Source organism: Nycticebus coucang, chromosome 16 (genome assembly GCF_027406575.1).
Source record: "Nycticebus coucang isolate mNycCou1 chromosome 16, mNycCou1.pri, whole genome shotgun sequence".
NCBI classification, from domain to species: Eukaryota; Metazoa; Chordata; class Mammalia; order Primates; family Lorisidae; genus Nycticebus; species Nycticebus coucang.
The window spans coordinates 18,158,110-18,178,413 of record NC_069795.1 but is presented as its reverse complement, the minus strand read 5'-3'; the positions used below and the strand labels follow the sequence as shown (position 1 = coordinate 18,178,413).

The 20,304-nt window shown below is 38.9% G+C and overlaps 1 protein-coding gene across 1 annotated transcript in view; it reads right to left on the bottom strand.

Annotated features, from left to right (window-relative positions):
* Positions 1-1,274: 1,274 nt before the first annotated feature.
* ADAMTS5 (ADAM metallopeptidase with thrombospondin type 1 motif 5) overlaps positions 1,275-20,304 on the bottom strand; it is a 49,195-nt gene continuing 30,165 nt past the window's right edge. The window contains exons 4-8 of the mRNA XM_053565628.1: positions 15,382-15,665; positions 13,432-13,615; positions 12,924-13,099; positions 11,072-11,247; positions 1,275-8,036 (exon numbers count right to left, since the gene is read on the bottom strand). Of these exons, the coding sequence (XP_053421603.1) occupies positions 7,469-8,036; positions 11,072-11,247; positions 12,924-13,099; positions 13,432-13,615; positions 15,382-15,665 (1,388 nt within the window). The 3' untranslated portion in view covers positions 1,275-7,468. The remainder of the gene's footprint in view (positions 8,037-11,071; positions 11,248-12,923; positions 13,100-13,431; positions 13,616-15,381; positions 15,666-20,304) is intronic.

The following is a 20,304-nucleotide window of genomic DNA, read 5'->3' as shown; positions in this document are numbered from 1 at the left end:
TTAAAAGGCTGATTCTGTACAGCTAAGGAAATAATCAACAGAGCAAAAGACAACCTACCCAATGGGAGAAAATATTCATAATTTATCCATTCAAAAAGGGCTGATACTCAGAATCTACAAAGAACTCAAACCAGCAAGAACAAGCAAGCCCATTAACAAGTGGGTAGAAGATGAGGACAGAAGTTTTTTTTTTTTTTTTGTAGAGACAGAGTCTCACTTTACCGCCCTCGGTAGAGTGCCATGATGTCACAGGACTCACAGCAACCTCCAGCTCTTGGGCTTCTGCGATTCTCCTGCTTCAGCCTCCTGAGCAGCTGGGACTACAGGCACCTGCCACAACGCCCGGCTATTTTTTTGTTGCAATTCGGCCGGGGCTGGGTTTGAACCCACCACCCTCGGTATATGGGGCCGGGGCCCTACTCACTGAGCCACAGGTGCCACCCGAGGACAGAAGTTTTTCAAAAGAAGAAGATAGACAAATAAAAACAGGAGAAATGCTCACTGTCACCGATCATCAGGCAAAAGCAAACTAAAACCACAATGAGATGTCACCTTACTCCTCTTAAAATGGCCTTTATTAAAAAGTTGAAACACAGTGGATGCTGGCATGGATCTGTTGTTGGGACTGCAAATTAAAACAATCTTTATAGAAAACCATATGGAGATTCCTCAAAGAACTAAAAGTAGACCTACTATTTGACGCAGCGATCCACTATTGAGTATCCACCCAGAGGAAAAGAAGTATTTTCATAAACAAACAACAGCAACTAAACACACCTGCATTTGAATGTGTATTGCAGCGCAATTTACAATTGCAAACATGCGCAATCAATCCAAGTGCCCATCCGTTCATGAGTGGACTAATGAAATGTGGTATAGGTATACCATGGAGTACTACTCAGACATAAAAGGATGAATTCATGCCTTTTGTAAAAATTTAGATAGAACTGGAGATGATTATCCTAAGTGAAGTAGGTAAAGAACGGAAAAATAAACACCACATGTGCTCGCTATTAAATTGGAACTGATGAGCACCCAGGTGCCCAGAGGAAAGTAAAACACGGTGGGAATCAAGCAGGGGGCAGCGAAGACAAGAGGGGGGCAAAAGCCGCCTAATGGGTACATGGACACTGTTGGGTGGGGCGCACCCTCATAGCCCTGACTCAAGCTCTGTAACAAATACATGTGTACCCTGTTAATATTTTGAAAAAAATAAAGAATAATCAGAAATGGACAATAGTTTCCAACTATATTATATGCAAAATATACAGTAATCTAGTTTATAATTTATATTTATTATGCTCACTGAAACCACAAAACCAATGTTTAACTTTACAGTTTAAAGTCACACATAGGGAAATGTTTTACAAAATAGGATATTGTTCCTCAAAGAAAAATGTTACAGTATAGGTCCCAAACGGCTCAGTGCAAGTGGTTTACCTGACTGACAGAACTTTTGTGGAATGCAGATTATAAGACACAGTAATGCTTTAACTAGTTTTTTGACATTTGAAGTTTGCCAAAGCTGAAGAGACATTTTAAACAAGACCCATCTTAGTTTTCCAAGATTTTTAGTTTCACAACTGAATTATATACCATATTCTGGAGAATTGGGTTGAGTGTAATGACCAGCTTTCAGGCACATCTCCTCTACAGTGTGTAAGTCTTCAATGTTCTCCTTTACCATGACAGCATGTTAAAAAGGCAGGATTTAAAAATCTCAGTTACACCTACTCAAGTTCATTACTTGACTTGACTCACATACTGTAATAGAGAAATCAAATATTTGTGCCATTATATATATCTCAAATGGAACACATTTCCTCTATCTGGTTATCTTCAAAGTTTATTTACAAAGCATGTGTATGATTTCCTCTGATTAACAGGTCATACAAAAACATAAGCAGTGTTTGTCAACTCTTCATTGTAGCAAGAAGAACCAACCATGTTTATGTCATGCCTGAGTATATAGTGCAAAAATAACATCTAGGGACTATATATTTCTGAATGAAATCTCTAGCCTCACAAAGTCACACACAGTAGGATCTTCTATTCTAAATAAACTCTTGATATAGGCAGAAATATTTCTAATATGTTGTGAGTTGTTAAAGAAAAGGCCGAGATACAGCCATCAAGTGTTTACTATGGACATAAAATACTGCGAAGCTTAAAATAATCAGGAGGAGTATATACAAAAGTTTGAATGGAAGGCCGAGGATGCAGTAAATGCAGACACATGACCCATCCAAAAGTCTGCTACGCCAGCCTGGCGCTCTTCAAGTTTTGATGACACCTTCAGTATCCTCAGATGCACATATAGTATATGCTACTGAGCACCCTTGGTCACAATGACCATAGAATGTACTTATTTCCTAAACTTTTCAGTACCAAGTTGTGTCTTCCCTTACAGGTCTTTTTCTGTAAATGGTAAAATCGTGTAGAAGAAAAGTCGTAATTCAGAGATACTACATTGGACAGTGAGTCACTAAAGCTGTTAGCACCTTGATAACAATTAACAGTTATTCACTGAATGTGCCAAAGGAAAATGAAAAAAGTAAAAAAGTGTGCCCTGTTGTATTTACAAATCACAGTTTTCCTCACAGTGTTAGACTCTGGATCACTCTGATGTGGTAGTGCTTTACAGGATCATCAACCGTTATTTAATTTTAGTTGACCTAACGAGCCAAATGGACTAGTTAGGTGGTGGAGAAGATAAGCAAATAACGACCAAGAAAAATTATTGCTAAAGTGCTAGTGTATTAGTAGGGTACAATTAACTGGGAGAACTAATGTGTATGTTAATGTCTTATTTTCCGTCAAATCCAACGTTTAACAACACATTCCTTTATTTTTCCCACAAAACCTGCATTGAGAATTATAACATCAGGCATTTGCCAGATGGAATTCTTTGCTGATCTGATCACCATATTTATTCCTATTTTTTTTGGCTGATAAATGCATGATTTTTATGTCAATATGCTCCTACACATTACTTCAGTAGAACACAGTTATGCACAATTATAGACTGACATGTTTCATAACGACGTATTGTTTGGGTAATTCATGCTAACAGAATGCTATTATAATAATTTTTTTCCAGAGTACTAGCCAGTCAAGTTAATCTGTCTGATAATCTAAAACTATAGGTTGTTGACAAATGAGAAAAATAATAAAAAATGCACAAATTCTTTTTTGTGTATCTAAATAATAAAGCACCTCAAATTTCATTCTATTGTAGCCTGAGATGACCATTGTGTACTCATGGTTATTTCATTTATTTTTTTGTTTGAAATGTTTAAGAATATAAAGTCTTTGTGTGCCCTTAAGTTTAATTATGAAAAAATTAGTAATATGCACCAATCATGCCAATGAGATTTCACACTGAGTCATAAACCACCACAAAATGCAGTCATTATTAAATTCAATCTTATTTTACAGTGAACGTTAAGTTATAGCACAAGCCCTGGACTTCAAATCTAGCTGCTGTCCTCACCTAAACCATTACAGTGACCATGTTAACAAGGAAGGAGTCAAGAGGGAAATATCAGAACCAGAGACTGGTGTGACCCGTGCTATGAGACGAAGGTTGCTTTGCTTATTGCTGGGATCAGACTGTGAAATCACAGTCAGTGGTAAGTTGATGTCATTAGAGATAACCCTGCCTGTCCCAAATCTTATCATCATTTCAGGGGATTCAATAGCAGTAGGGGACAGTCCTATTCTATTCATGGACACCCCATGTCTGTAGAAACAATTATGACTCCTAGCATCTGAATCACACAAATCCAATGTGTTTGCCCTTGTCTATGGAATCCTACAGACACCAGAGACCAAATGATATTCATTTCAGCAGATGTTTCTAAAGCAGTAAAAGGCAATATTTGGTTTCATTATCATTTATACTCCTCAGAGGTGGTATGTACACAACTTTCATCTAATACATGAGCAGCAACTTGTCCAGGTTTATCAGTGAATGGACCTGCCTCTTGACTATGTCTCAGCATCTGTGGTAAGCTTCTAGGCTGTGCACCCAGATTTAGAACTTGCACCTTGTTTGATTGTATAAGGATTTTTCTTATCACTGACTTGGGAAAACTAGTGTTAATAGGATGTAAAAGACCTATTGACTTAGCAACAAGTAATGAATGTGAACTAGTCATGAAAGATTGAATTTAAAATTTCCTTAGGTAGGAAAATGTTAGTATCAGAATAGGGATACATGAGGAATATATACACATACGCCTGCTTTACACGAAAAGCTTTCTGTAAAAATATACAAATTCGACCAGTGCTGAACATTATGTAAACTCACAAAGTGTACTTTATACACAAACATAAAGCATAAATTAAAAAGAAAGACAACAGCAAAACATTTTAAATATAGAAGAATTTGCACATATTTTTGTTAAATAAGAATAAATAATTTTATCACACAAATTCACATACCAGTTGCAAAAACAATAAATTACTTTTTTTTTTCAGTGCTGCAAAGTACTTTTTGTTTGTTTGTGATTCATCTCTTAATTCTTAGTTTAATGAGATAAAACTGTTTCCACAGGAAGGCAAAGGAAGTTGAATTTATTGAGTAAATTATAACAATGGCCCAATACCATGACCAGGGAGGTGGGGCTTAATTTGCCTTTTTCTGGTCTGGAAGAAATAGATGTGATTTTCTTCTAGGTTCCCTTCGTATGTAACGAAAGATACTTACTTATTAGGTAAGTGAGATTAGATTTCTACAAACCTGAGCATTTTCAGATATTTTTTTTTTTTAAGAAGTAGCTCCTAGCATCCTGAATTTTAGATTTTTAAAAAAATTCAAGATGGCAGTTACAGTGAGGTGGAAGACAGAACAAATGGAAACTGAACTGAATTGGATGGAGTTATAGACATATGGTATCTTCCCTTTGTTCATCATTCTTTGCATCCATTGAACACTCCCGTTTTCTGAATCATAGTTTCCAGTCTGTATCACTTTTCTAGGAGTTTAGATATACATTCCTCAGTCAATCTAGTAATACTCATAAGAAAAAGGTTAAAAAAGGTCAAAAAAAAAAAAAAGGAAAGCATGGCATAGTGGTTTATTGGCTCTACGTTCACTTGCAATGTTTCAGTGAGAAGTGTAAGATATCATTATTTGGGGGAAAATGAATCATTGATAAATCATTTTAAAAATCTATGAATCCAGTACAAAGAAGCAGAGTAGCAGACAACTATGCCTGCTCTCAATTATTTCTTAATGTTATTGGTAATATAACCACTAAATATAAAAATAAATTTTGTTACATTTGAGTTACTTGATTAAAATTTCTTTCAATATTGGAAAAAGTAACATTGCACTCTCCATTCTCTTTGCACAATCAAATGGTCAAAGTGCTTTTATCAGTTTTTTCTGACTTATTTGACTAGCTTTGGTTCATGTCTTTGGTAGATGGTGATATCCATCAAATATAGGTTATCAGCCTTGTATAGGTCTTATTTCTTGAACTGACTAGTTGTTAAGAAAAAAATTACCACATATAAATCAGAATTTCTGTTTAAATTCAAAGAATAAGAATAATCATTGGTGTTCTATAACAATTATTTTTTTAAAAAATAATTTCTTAAGAAAATACTTAAAACAGTGAGACACTTGTTTTCCTGGTCCACTGAAAAGAAAGTGATATAGTGAGATCAATTACATAATTCATTTATATTAAAAATATCTTCTAATAAAAATAAACTCCATGAGCTTAATGGAACTCAAACAATGGATCCCTAATATCCTTATATGCAAATCTTTAACAACAGGCACATTGGGTATGATTATTATAAAATTTTATAAAAAAACAATTGGCTTTGCAGTATTTCATACATAAAAAATAATCCCCATGAAATATCTTAGATTTTCTGAGTTTTGCAGTGCCAGGGTATACAGTTCACCATCTAAAAGACAGTTTTGTAGATGTATGATTATAAAAAAAAAAATGATGTCTAACTATTTAAACTTACAACCTACCTAAACAGGCTATGAAATAAAAGCAACAACTTCCTGAAAACCATCACATTGCATCACTCAAACACTTAACTGGCACAACCAAATGCTTTCCAGTTGGGAAAAATCTTTAGTACAGTAGAAATATAGTTAGACATAAAAGAATTTTGAAGGAGTATAGCCTATGGTGTGGAAACAGTCTTATTAATAACAATCACTTTTTTTTCCCCTGCGTTAAGCACATTAATGATGATAACCACTTTTAGAGGTGGCTAATTACCACGTGATCTTCGATGTGCCTACACTACGTGGAGAAGCAGTACACAACATTGTAGGTCTCCTGGAACCCTTGAACAAAACGAACAAGCAAACACAATTGCAAGTGCTTTTTAAAGGCCTGCTGGTAAGAGGTATACCAGTGTTGACGGTGTTGGATATGACAGAACAATCTTAGCTGTGTGTTTTGAATGCACATTACACATTGTAAGATTCCAGATGAGAGCCATAGGAAGAGAAAGTATCTGTGAAAATATAAATCAAAAACACAGTGAAATATGTATCTTTTTCTTTTAAATTCTAACACGAGGAAACTAGATTTTGGACTCTTGAATACCGGTCACATAACACACACGCAAACCCTACTTTACATCCTAAATTATGCATGAATTTGGCTGGCTACCTGATAAAAATACAGGCAGTTAAAGATGTGAGGAGATGGACATGTGTGTATATTTAAATGACTATATACACTAAGCTCCTCTTTCTTTTCAGAATTTCTCAGAAGATGCTTGCTGTCAGAATGGTTTTTGACTCAAATTTTATCTCCTGTAGTCAGAAAATACACTAAATCTTATTAAAACAGCAGCAAGTTCTTAATTTCCAGTAAAACATCCACAGCTCTTTCTGGAAACTGAAGGGAGTTGAAATAGCTGCAGACCTACTTTGGTCGAACACATTTTATAGAAATATATATATATATAAATATATATACGAATATATAAATATATATATATGTATGTATATACTTTTAACAGAATCAAGGGATATAAAGTGACATACCAAGGAAGGATGTATTTACAAACAGTAAAAATAAGCTACTGTGTATCATGGGTGAAAATGATTACAATGCCTTTACAGACATTCTCTAAGAGGTAGGTGACAAAGGGCAGACTCTTCTGCCATCTTCAAATGTCCCCTGATTCTACATTCATCAGTGTTTTACTTTTTCTTCTTCTTTTTTTTTCTTTCATTTTTGTAGGCTCAGGGGATGTTGAATCATTCCCGATTTATTCTATATTCCAATGTCACCGTTGTCACATGAAGCAGTGCACATCTTCTTTTGGTCACAGAGAGCAGATTCTGCCCATAATTTGACTCCCATAGACAATGACACTGAAACATGACTTTCTGCACACAGGTAGACCTCTCATTCACCACGGCAGCGTCAGTGCTGAGTCCTCCAGTTATCTTTGTGCGTAAGATCATAACCACAGGCTAACATTTCTTTAGCAAACACTGCTTAAATGCAGAAGGCCTTTGGGAGAGGGGACATCCCTTTGCTAACTTCCGGTTTCCGTCCTGGCACTGCACCGTCCTCGTGTGCCAGCCTGTGTCACAGGTCCTAGAGCAAGCCAGCCACGGGCCCGTCACCCACTGTGGCTGTGAAGGATGGGGTACCACTTTATTGCTGCCCTGGCTAGTGACAGAGTTTGCTTTTGGAGTGGACTTGTTGGGAACAAAAAAACTGTAACGAACATCTAATGCTTTAGTGGGGTCCGTTGCAAGAATCTGCACTATTAGAATTTCCTTCGTGGCAGAGTAGCCCATACCGTGCAAGAAGTCGTCCCTGTGGCTCCAGCCGCTGTAGTTCATGACCGTCCCGTTGATGTCAATGATGGTCTCTGAGGTGGATATCATGTACTTCCCGTTGATGAGGTACTCACCATTTTTCTTCTTCAAGGCTAAGTATGCAGTGAATCTTGTCTGGTCTTTGGCTTTGAACTGTCGGACTTTTATATGGGTGGCCCCTTCAGGGATCCTCACAACGTCAGTGTAACCCTTACTGGAGGCAGGATGTCCACCAGGCAGGGAGAAAGGGACGGTGATGAGACGAGGAGAGAAAATAAGTTAACATTTAACACACAGAAATTCTCTAAAATTCTTCCCATAATACCAAGTGTGAACTAAAATAAAGTCTTAAGGCTCCCCACTCAGCGAGTGACTGACTGGACTCCCTGTTAGCCAATAGAATCCCTAAAAATGAGTTGCTAGCTGTGAAAAAGGAGATCAGACACGCCTCATCACGCCCCCTCCCTTCTTAGAGATGTCCTCAGAGACTCACTAACAGGCCTAAGGCTATGCAAGACCTACCGGCAGGTCCTCAATATACATAACAAAGCACTTGAGTCTGTCTGGTACCTTGTCTCTAGTTAAGAGACCCTTAATCTTAAGCATACCTTTTAGTGGAATCCTTACATAACCTTACTTAACCTGCTGAAAGTAAGTTATGCTCCTTCATCTTAAGCATTCCTTTTCACTGACTCCTAGTCCTTTAGACAGAGCCTAACTCTTTCAGCCAACTATCAGCTAAATAATCTTTAAACCCACCTATAACCTGTAAGCTCCCATTTCCAGGCTTCCAGAAGTCTCACCTTTTGGGGCCAAACCAATGTATGTTTTTCACGTATTGATTTATGACCTCACCTGCAATCCCTGTCTCCCTAAAATGCATAAAACCAAACTGTAACCCCACCATTGTGAGTTCACATCCTCAAGGCTTCTTGGTGTTGCTCTAGGTCATGGTCCTCAAATGTGGCTCAGAATAAACCTCCTTAAATTGTTTTACATAATATGGTTCCTTTTCCATAGACAAAAGTTTTCATTTAAAAGATTAAGGTGGGCGGCGCCTGTGGCTCAGTGAGCAGGGTGCCGGCCCCATATGCCGAGGGTGGCGAGTTCAAATCCAGCCCCGGCCAAACTGCAACAAAAAAATAGCCGGGCGTTGTGGCAGGCGCCTGTAGTCCCAGCTGCTCGGGAGGCTGAGGCAGGAGAATCACGTAAGCCCAAGAGTTGGAGGTTGCTGTGAGCCGTGTGACGCCACAGCACTCTACCCGAGGGCGGTACAGTGAGACTCTGTCTCTACAAAAAAAAAAAAAAAAAAAAAAGATTAAGGTAAAAGATTTCATTTAAAAATTCATTCAAAATTGGCTTTAAAAATCAATCTTTTCAAGATGAATTCAGTTGGACTATATAGTACTGTATACATTTTTATTGAAATGTTCAAAATTAGGATGATGTCAGCATGCTGCCTTTATTTTAAATATTTACACTAACGTCACACAGTGGTACAGTCATTACCATTCTTATAAAATCCTATCATCTTTGCACACGTACTTCGCTCTTTTTTTTCTGGCACAAAATTGGATGTAACTGACAAGAATCTGCCTTCAATTAATCTCATAGAAATTTTTAATGTTTCTCAAACTTGTTTGTATATTAGAGTCACATGGGGATCTTTTAAATACTCCAAAGCCTATGCCTTACCCCAGAACAACGAAATCCCCATCTGGGGGGAGGAGGAGCGGAAACCAGTGGCAAGACTTGAAGCTCCCACATTGTTCCAATGTGCAGACTATTTGAGGAACGTGGATTTAATTAACCTCGAGACTGGAAACAGAATAGAGTCTCTGTTGCCTTTTCCACATAGAACTCTAGGTTTCAGGGGGCGGGCCACTAAATGGAACATAAAATTCTATTTGAGTAATGATACCTCACTATTATCATAACAAGAAAAAAAGGAATGCCTTAGCAAATGTTTCTGAATGCTTAATAAGACATTATGATAGACTAATAAAACTTTACAGTGACAAATAAGACTCTAAAGATTTATCCTCTGCTCAGGAAGATGGGCAAAGGCATAAATAAACTGTGACAAATGCTAGGAGGGAAATGCTAATTAAGCATCCAGGGAAAAGTGAGAAGGAGTATCTTTTGCCAAAAATCTTTGGGTTTGTAGGTAATTTCATACTAAGGTCCCCACATGTGTTACTTTCCTATTTATTTAAATAGAAATACGATTGCTTGTGCAGTTTGATGTATGTGAAATTAAATTGTTTAATTTCCAGTTCTCCCTCAAGGTTAGACATTCAGGGATCATTGACTTACACACTAAAAATCCAAGTTGTGTTTCCCCTGCTCCAGTGTTTCCTTTGAAGTAGAGAGGAGGCTTATCCTCAGGGAAGGCCCCTGTCTATAGCAATCGCCAGGCAGGTGTCAAAGCTGCCTACAGTGGGGAAGAAGAACTCAGCATCGCATATTCTGTCTGACTGGATTCACTGCTTTTGTTTTTTCATAATATATTATGGATCAGACTTTGTTACAGGGCTTTTTGTTGTGGTATCAAACATGAATAAATAATATGCAATCCTACAGTCACTGACTTCAAACAAAGTCGGGGGTTACTGGAGATAATATCTCATCTTACACAAAAAGGATATGAACTGGGGATACGATGCAAGTACTTGATCAAGTTCATTCCAAGGTTAATTAGTGGTAGTGTCAGGCTTAAAAGCAAGGTCTCTTCACTTCCACTGTGTGTTCTTTTCTCTACGTCTCCATGCGTAGAATCCTTACGTAACCTTCCCAGCCATATTTTATAATAGTTAAATGAAAATAAGTCACGCTGGTGACCAGAGTTTAAGTGATACCAAGCAAAGCGTTAAGAACAAAATGAAACAAAAATAAACAAATAAACAAAACAAAGAATGAAGGGGAATGGGATCAGGCAGAAATCTCTCTAGTATTTATCTTTGTTCCTTACGGCCTGACTCATGAGAATCAGTAGGGTGGGCAGTATTGCTGTGGGCCTTATAAACTTAGTTTGTCCAGGCACTGATAAGCCTGAGTCTTAGTGCCTTAGGAAAAGATGATTCACTCTGTATTTTTAAATTCATTTTCTTTACACTCTGGTTGGTATTACAGAGAACCGTGTGAGACCTCCTCTTGCCAAAAGCTTGTGATGTAATGTGAGTCCACCTTTATCAATTTTTCAGGGAGCTTAGTTCAATTCATATAAAGGCAAGGGTTCTATTATGTTACCTTTTCCTATTGAAGGTTCCAACCACCTTTGTGCAGCTGGAGTTGTCTCCCCCACATACTCCACACTTGTCGTACTGCAACTTGGAGCCAATGATGCTGTCGCAGCCGGTCCTCACACACTTCCCCCGGACGCAAACGGAATTACTGTAGGGTCTACATTCAGTTCCGTCAGTCACCTGAATCATTACAAATACAGTAGCAGTGGGAAATACTGTGCATGGTATTTACTTCCTTTGGTAGACTAGCAACTTCTAATTTGTCAGTTTTGAGTTTGATTGGAATAGATTGAAAAATAACCCCACCCCCCAAAAACATACTTTCCAGAAAAGTCTAGCTGAAAAACCTTTGACATATTGTCAGAAAACAGATCTGACATAGGTCTAGGTTACACACTTTCTCTCTTGAACTTAATTCCAAATGTGTTAGGAGACCAGAGGTCCCCATCTCCATTTGCTTATGCACAACACAGTCCCACAGTGCAATCTGGGCTTTTTACTTTGATAGAAGCCTCTTTTCATTTACCGTTTGGGATCAACCATCCCTTCTCTGGGTGGCTAAATATGAGCAGCCTCCAGAATGCAAAGATCCTTCCTTGTTGCACAAGTGTTATTATAATAACAAAATTGAAAATCTACACTTGACATTTAAAACCAATCATGGTTGGGAAGCATGCCCCACTGGGTGTTGAACTGTCCGACACCAGAATAAAGACACTCAGATCAGGGCAGAAAATGGAGTCCGAGGAAGCCAGAAGAAAGTGCTTTCTGGAAGAGACTGAATATCTTTTGAATAAAGGAATTAGTTAAAAAGCTACTCATTAAATAGATGTATGTAGACTGTGGCTTATGCATGTGAATATACATTAAGTATAACATATATACATGTATTCCTATATAAGTATAACATATATACATGTATTCCTATATAAATAAACCTACATATTTTGTATTTGTGTATATACAAAACTCTTCCCTTCCATATATGTGTGTGTGAGTGAAAGTGTGTGTGTGTGTGTGTAAAATGAAGGAGGATATATTTCAACAGGATAAAAGCTCTCCAGATTGTAGTATTTTCAGGTGATATTTATGTTTAGAAACACATAAATATTTCTAAATGACAATTTATTATTCTTAACAAAATATGATATTTTAAAAATCATCTAAGTTGGACATTAGCTTATTTTTTGGTAACATGTCATAAATACCTGAATTCCATGTTTTAGAGGTGGTTTTAAATGTAGTACTTATTTGAAAATTAAATAAACAGTATCTGTAAATTGTTGCCCAACAATAATTGTAAGAAAAAAAAGCCTTGCTATGTATTTAGAAAATACTCACCTGTAAAAAATAGGAAATAACTCATGCACACAAATATCATAAAAGAAATAACTAAGGGAACATTGATTCATATTAAGGGTGAAAGACAGTTAGAAGCCTGGGTCAAAGACGATGACCTTGAAACCTATCTTCATTACTTATAAAAGGACTTCTTAAGCAAGTAATAGGAATATAAAAAATTCCCTTCCTTTAAAGTCCCCTTTACAATTGTTCTTAGGATATACTGGTTGTTTTCCTGGCTGTTTTAAAGTTAAGGCCATACTTCTCTTTCCCTGATAGTGAGTTACACTTCCCAAATAGCTTTCGAAACATTTACTTAATCTCATTTATAAAATTATTTTTATTCATTGTGTAAATTTTGAAAATATAAAAATTATATAGACAAAAATTAAAACCCTCCACAATCTAACCATTCCCAAATAATGACTGTTTATATTTGGCATTATCAGGCTTGAGTCTACCAAATAATTTCCACCACTGATGCCTACTGTTTCTGGACAATCGTGTGTAGTTACCTTTGGAGAAAATACCACATAGTAGCCAGTGCCCTTGGCTCTGCAGGTCAGTTTGCACACGTCCCCGGGCAGGACGCCTGCGTATTTGGGAACCCATTCCACAAAGGTTTTGACTCCTTTTGCGTCAGACTGATAGCCATTTTTGGCCTCACACTGTTCCTGACGAAATGATTTACCTAGGAAACAAACATGTTGCATTATTACGATATCCGTTTTGAAACTCAGATATGTCTGTGAGTGCTTAAGTAATTAATTTTAAGGAGAAGATGCTATTTTTTTGTACAGCCCCTTGATCCACCAGTGTTGATGGATTTTATGTATACACAACGTATTCTTTGAATACTTTATTATTTACAGTAATAATTTTAAAATCACTTATTTATTTGTGGAACTATGCAATATAAGATAATTATATCTTATCTCTTTCTCCAGCCTCCCCTATTTATTACTTCTAAAATACAAACTCCATGTGGTGCACGGTGGCTGCTGTCCCTTGGGAGCATCGTACCATTGGGTGGGCAGGGCGTGACACTGCAGGAGCGGTAGATGGCCCTCTTCCCTGTGCAGTAGCGGCCGTTGTTTCTTGGTGCAGGGTTATTGCAGTGGCGATAGGCGAACTGTACTCCTCCCCCACAGGAGCGAGAACACTGACCCCAGGACCCCCAAGACCCCCAGTTGCCATGGCTTGATGTCTGAAATAGAAAACAGAAGATATTTTAACTCTGGAGAAAAACATTCAAAATGTACATTTAAAAATGACACAGCGGGGGCGGCGCCTGTGGCTCAGTCGGTAAGGCGCGGGCCCCATATACCGAGGATGGCGGGTTCAAACCCGGCCCCGGCCAAACTGCAACCAAAAAATAGCTGGGCGTTGTGGCGGGTGCCTGTAGTCCCAGCTACTCGGGAGGCTGAGGCAAGAGAATCACTTAAGCCCAGGAGTTGGAGGTTGCTGTGAGCTGTGTGAGGCCACGGCGCTCTACCAAGGGCCATAAAGTGAGACTCTGTCTCTACAAAAAAAAAAAAAAAAAAAAAAGACACAGCGGAAACTTCATCATAGAAATAAATTTTCACTAAATTTAACATGGGCATGCTCTGCAATTACAACACGCTTCCAATCTCTAAGTCGTTCACCTTTTCCTGCATCCTCACCTTGCACTCCTCCAGCCCTGGCTCCATGCATCAGAGGGTCTGAAAACATCACCCTGAGTACTGAGCACACCACAGGAGATCACCTCCTGGCCTCTCTGAGCCATTTTAAACTGTGTCTTCTGACATTGTACAACTCTGCTAATAACCACAGAACCATGTGAGCCTGAATCTGAGCTTGAAGTGTCTGATATCAGGCTGATGGTTTTGCATGATGCTTGGCATGATTCGACTGTGTCTGCCTCTCTTTTTCCCTCGTTAGCACTGAAGTTCCATAGTGCTTTTGTTGCTATTCCACATCCCGTCTCTGACAGACTCTGTGCTACATACATACACGTATTTGACCTGGGTGTGGCTATCTTCCTAATCAGATGTGACAGATGCTGACGTGCACCAACACCACACACACACACACACCCCACGGGGAAAGAAGGAAGAGCCTTTGAATGATGTCTTAAGTCTGTTCCTCTAGAAACATTCCAGGAGAAACTCCAAAAGGAAGAATATTATAAACTGCTTTGCTAAAGAAATGTGTGAAAACTGCCTCTGGCTGCCCATGTGAGGGTATCCGATGATGTAAAGTTGGGTGACAACCGGGAAGACACAGGCAGTGAGCGTATGGCAATGTTCCTCTAGCGGTTCTCAGCCTGTGGGTCACGACCTCTTTGTAACAATGAAAATACATCACGGCATTAGGAAGGTTGAGAACTACTGCAGGGACTTGGCAAATCTTGTGGGTGGGAGTGAGCACATACTCTGCCCAGCCTTGAGAATTCAGAAAGCAGCTGACCTGAGGTTGGACTATGTACCTGTGGTGGCAGACACTTCCCTGGAGCAGCCATAGGTCACTTTAGCTCCTAAATTTAGATTAACTAACTATGGGAGAGGGGGGAAGTGATCATTCTGGAGCTCACCAAGTTTTACCAGGACCATATGCCTCGGCTCTGTTACTTCCCTACTGGCTTTCAATAAATACATTCTGATAACTTCAGAAAGAAAAGTTTGCAAGTGAGGTTCCAAAAAGCAACTTCTAGTGTCCTGCTTGGGGTCTTGCTTGGACAGAATTTGGGTTATACGAATATTTGTTAAAGGACGTAACATGCCAAGAACTTCCTATCATCTGCTTTTTCTCTAGAATTTGATTACTGAGAATGGCTACTACGGGTAAAAGATGAAGCTGTAACTAGATCTCAAAAGCAGAAATATTTTAACTAGAAAATAAAACCTTCTGATGACAGTGCCTACACACGTCAGAGGAATGCCCATCACAGCCTCGGCCCTCCAGGCAGCAGGTGATCAGAAGATCACTTACTGAATAATACTTTTTCTTGGTTTTGTCCACACACTTGCCCTGCAGGCAAATCCTCCCCTTTCCACAAGGTGTTCCCTCCACGGCGGGCAGCTTCTTGGTCAGACAGACCATCTGGCCCTGGCGCACCACCGCGCACCACAGGCGAGCGCAGACGTCCATGCCCGGACACACGGAGTACTCGGGCCCGAAGGTCAGGTTGCATTGCTGCGTGGCGTCGTAGGTCTGTCCTGGGAGCTCCTCGGGACTCTGGATCTGCTTGCGTGGTAGGTCTAGCAAACAGTTACCTGAAAGAAAAAGCGAGATAGACCACAGCTCTACATCGCAGGTTTCACGTCGCTAAAACACGCTGGTTGGCGCGGAAGCCTAGGTCACGGCAAATCCACCCGCAGTGTGGCGCCCCAGAGAAGGGACTTCGTGGAGGGCGAGGCTGGGCGCCTCCTTGCCTCCCCAACACAGAGCAGGATTTTCAGGGGGTGACGAGCGCTGCAGGATATGTAATGATCAGATGGGGGCTGGGTTATGATGAAAGAAAATTATTTTGTGATGATTAGTTGTGAAAATAACAGTTGTGCAGAGACACTAAAAAAAATAGAGAAGGACTTACAGGAGCTCAGATAGTGACCTTTAACAGTAACAACCATGATGGTAATAAAGCATGTGCAGCTCCGAGAAATACAGTTTATAACTCTCTTTATAATCTATTCTCCGTTTCCATCTTACCTCTTCCCCACGTGTCTGCTACACGTCTCCTTTTGGCACCTCATTCATTCTTGCACAAACTCAGCAAGCATTTGCTCAGCACCTACCATGTTCCAGAAACTATGCCAGGTATTGAGAATACAGAAAATGACCCTCAAGTCCTCCCAATAAAGCAAAGGAGATAGACTAAATAATGTATTTCTTTCTAACTGGTAAAAATTTTAATAAAGAACTTTCAAGATCCGCAGCACAAAGAAATAACAGGAGAAGGAAAACAAATCCCTATAATTGATCATTTAGGTCTGGACCCGTCTTTATACTCCTCTCCTTTTTCTTCTCTCTCTGCCTGTTATTGAATGGAACTGGTATTTGTTGGGTATTTAGACTGTCTGCCAAAACCAAGCTGGTTTCTCCCTGCATTGTATGTGGGGGTGTCCAGTGAGCTGGGGAGACCACAGAAGTTGGAACACAGATGATGTGAATCCGGAAGGTGACACTTGCCTGCTTTTCTGCAAAAGCCTGCCCAGTGACTGAGTTCACACCATTATTTTTTTTCTTGGCAAGTCTGCCTACTTCCACATTGCCCATTCATTTAAGTAAATTTATTTTTGGCATGCTCGACTTTAGGATTTATACACCGATTACCATACACATCTCAATAAAAGTAATAACAAATATTTGTTACATACACTATTCTCAGTTTTTTACATGGATTAGTTTATTTAATCCTCAGAGGAACTGCATGATGCAGATTCTAATTATTTATTCTAAGATAAGGAAACTGAGGAACATAAATACAGATCACTTACTCAGGGTCACATGGCTATTGGAGTTTTCTGCCCTCCTCACCATAGACCTTATGACCTCTGTTTAGCATATGAATAGTCGCCTTCTGCTACTGCTGAGGGACAGACATATGCAAGGATCCTGTAAGTGGTTGGATATTGAGCTGAATGGTAGAAACATCCAGTCTAAAGCTTAATCCTGGTGAAATACTAAACAGCTGAGTGCTGTTGGCCAAGTTAGTTAACCTCTCCTTGAACTTATTTTCAAGATCTATGAAATGTTTCTCTTCTCACTGTGATACTGTAAACATTAAATTAGCTAACAGAGATATAAAGGGTAATCAGAAAAATATGAAACCATGATAGCTGTTTCCATTCCCTACCTATTTAGCCACCTCTTAGATGTATTAGAGTCATTCATTTTATTAGGCAGAAGAAAATCACATACAAATCCTTATGTTCCACTGAGAAATAGAATATTCAGCAAATTTTAAATATACCGTAAATGTTTTTACAACTACATTCAAATTTCTTCAAAGTGAATACCTCAGAAATTGTCAATCTCTGATGGCGGCATTATATGAAAATGAATAAAGAGCTAAGTTCCTATTTCACTTTTGGGCCAGAATGTTTGAAGAGGTAAAGTTTCTTAAGGCAAGCCAGAAAAAGCATTGAAAGTTAAGTATCTAGCCAAAGTGAACTCTGGAGAAAAACATCTAGTTAAAAGAAAAACATCAAGTCAATAGGAAAGAATTGACAGTAAAACCTCACTAAGCTTTGTTTACAAAACAGAGTGAGATTAGGTACTTTAGAGCTCCATGAAAAGGTTATCTTCCTTGCTACATAAAAGTAGTGCTGTTGTGTCAACCACAGGGTACTTGACAGACTGCTGATGTTAGAAAACTGTCAACAAATCTCTGAATCAGCATGAATGCTTTCCAATCTTCAAAAGTGTTGTTTTAATAAACTTTTTTTATTTTACTAAATAACACAGACATAAGACTGGGTAACTAAATAGCTAGGAAGACTTTACCATGCACGGGTGCAGCCCATGGCATGGGTCTACCTCATTTATCTCACGCCAGAATAACTTACCACCTGGCTGTGGCTACACAGTCACTGACACCTGTTCTACCCACCAGGATGATGAGTGAAAAGAAATATTTAATACAAACAACTTGAAATCAGCTTACAAGAAGGAGACTTCAATATGTGGCATCTCTTTACAAAGATTAATCCTGAATTATAATTTTAGAAATAACACATGTGCTTGGTTATTAAAAAAGAAGATATTTTAGCTCTATAATTTTCCTTTAGAGATCATACGTGTGGACATGACCTTTCGTGGCTTCAAATAAAAAGATTTATTTCCGAATTGCCACTAATTTATTATCTCCAAGTTCTTACTACCAGGGTTTGTTGGCTGCGTCAGTTTCTGTTTACCCTGAACTAGTATGCAGGCTATTGATTTCAGTTTTAGTTTGAATGATGTCCTTTTACAACAAAGAGCTATAGCCATCACTACCAAAGGGCAGACTGGTGCCAAGGAACGACAACAAAAATCAATCTGGAGTCTGATTCTTAATCTCGTAGTATAAAATATTTAAAATATAAATAATAATGGATTGGATATACATTTTCATTTTTTTTAAATGTATACAATTTCCCTGAGGGGTAAAAGGGAAATGGATCAATCTTTTGGTATCCTTCCTCTTGACCTCTAAAGGCATGCAACCCGCTGCTGACATTTTCCTGATCTGCTTTTTATTCTCAACCACTTCTTTATATCTACCTCACATATTTTTAATTCATCCTTGTCTAGAATTTTATCTGGCTCTACTGCCAACATTTTGTGTTTGCTCCTCTCCATGAGTTGGCAAGTTGCTTCTTGTTCCCTCCCTCCCTCTCCTCTCCTTTTTTCCCTTCGTCCTTCTTTTCTTATATTTTAACATTTTGTGTGTATGGCTGGTTTATAGAGAATGCCAACAGCAATGTGAACATATAGCATATGTGTTTTTACCATCCTTGGCACCTCAGATGTTTACAATAAGACAAAAACTTAAACTTAAAATAGAATGATTTGAGAAGGATGAATAAAGCGTGTGGTCATCTCTCCATGGCCACTAACGTCCACTGACGAGCAATGGAGGGTCTTTTTCACCTCCAGGAAATGGAACATAAATGCTATGGTTTTCCCACCTCTGACTTCTAGTGCTATTTGTCTCTCATATTAACGATCAATAGAAATTATCACAGTAAAATTGCTCTTCATTCCTTTTACTTTATTTCCTATTTCTAGCACTATCATCACTTCATTCTCCCTTGCCTTTTAGTACTTGGGCATGGAATTAAGCATTGGCTCAAATACCCATGGCCTAGGAGAAATCAATTAAAATGCCTAAGGAAACTCGTGCGCAGAAGCCTCACACCACTGCCTGCTCCCTTCCCCTTTTGCTTCTCTGCACTAGCACCTGTTTCTAAGTCTTTCCTTGAATGGGTAACATTAGGAAAGAAACTGGTGCATTGCTTGCTCTTTGATGACTCACTTTGGGCCCAACCACAGAGGAGCCAACAGGAGAACCGACAAAGGAGCAGATGCTTGTCCTTGATTAAAATTAACGGGCGGTGCCTGTGGCTCAGTGAGTAAGGCGCCGGCCCCATATGCCGAGGGTGGCGGGTTCAAACCCAGCCCCGGCCAAACTGCAACAAAAAAATAGCCGGGCGTTGTGGCGGGCGCCTGTAGTCCCAGCTGCTCAGGAGGCTGAGGCAAGAGAATCGCGCAAGCCCAAGAGTTAGAGGTTGCTGTGAGCCGTGTGACTCCACGGCACTCTACCCAAGGGTGGTACAGTGAGACTCTGTCTCTACAAAAAAAAAAAAAAAAAAAAAATTAACATCTCAGGAGCCTGTGGGTGAAGTGGTTGGAGGTACAGGTGCACTGTTTAAGCAAATGTACTTGCCGGGGAATTATATTAAAAATTCTCCATGATAAAGGATGAAGAAAATTTTTAAAAATGTACATCATTATGGCCTTAAAATATACGTCTTATTCCCTCCTTTCTTTTATTGTGAAAGTCAGCATACAACCATAATAGGCTTTGGACATTATTAATACCACCTTAAAAACTGACATTAAGCTCCCATTGTTAGTTTTACTGTCTACACTTAACAAAGGATTCAATGAGCTGGTTTTTCAATATCATTTTATGTCCAGAGTTCAGTAAGTGTCTATAAACTTAGCACTTTAAATATGCTAGCTACATGGTAATTTTTCAAAGCCATCTGTAAGTTTCCTTTAGCGGACTGTGCTGTGAGTGGTCTTGAGGGCTCTGTGTAACTTAGGCGGTATAGCCTTTCTCATCATCTGACACTATGGACTTAAGGATGCAGAGGACACAGCTACCTTTTTTGGCTTCAAGGTTATTAAGCATTTGAGAAAGGA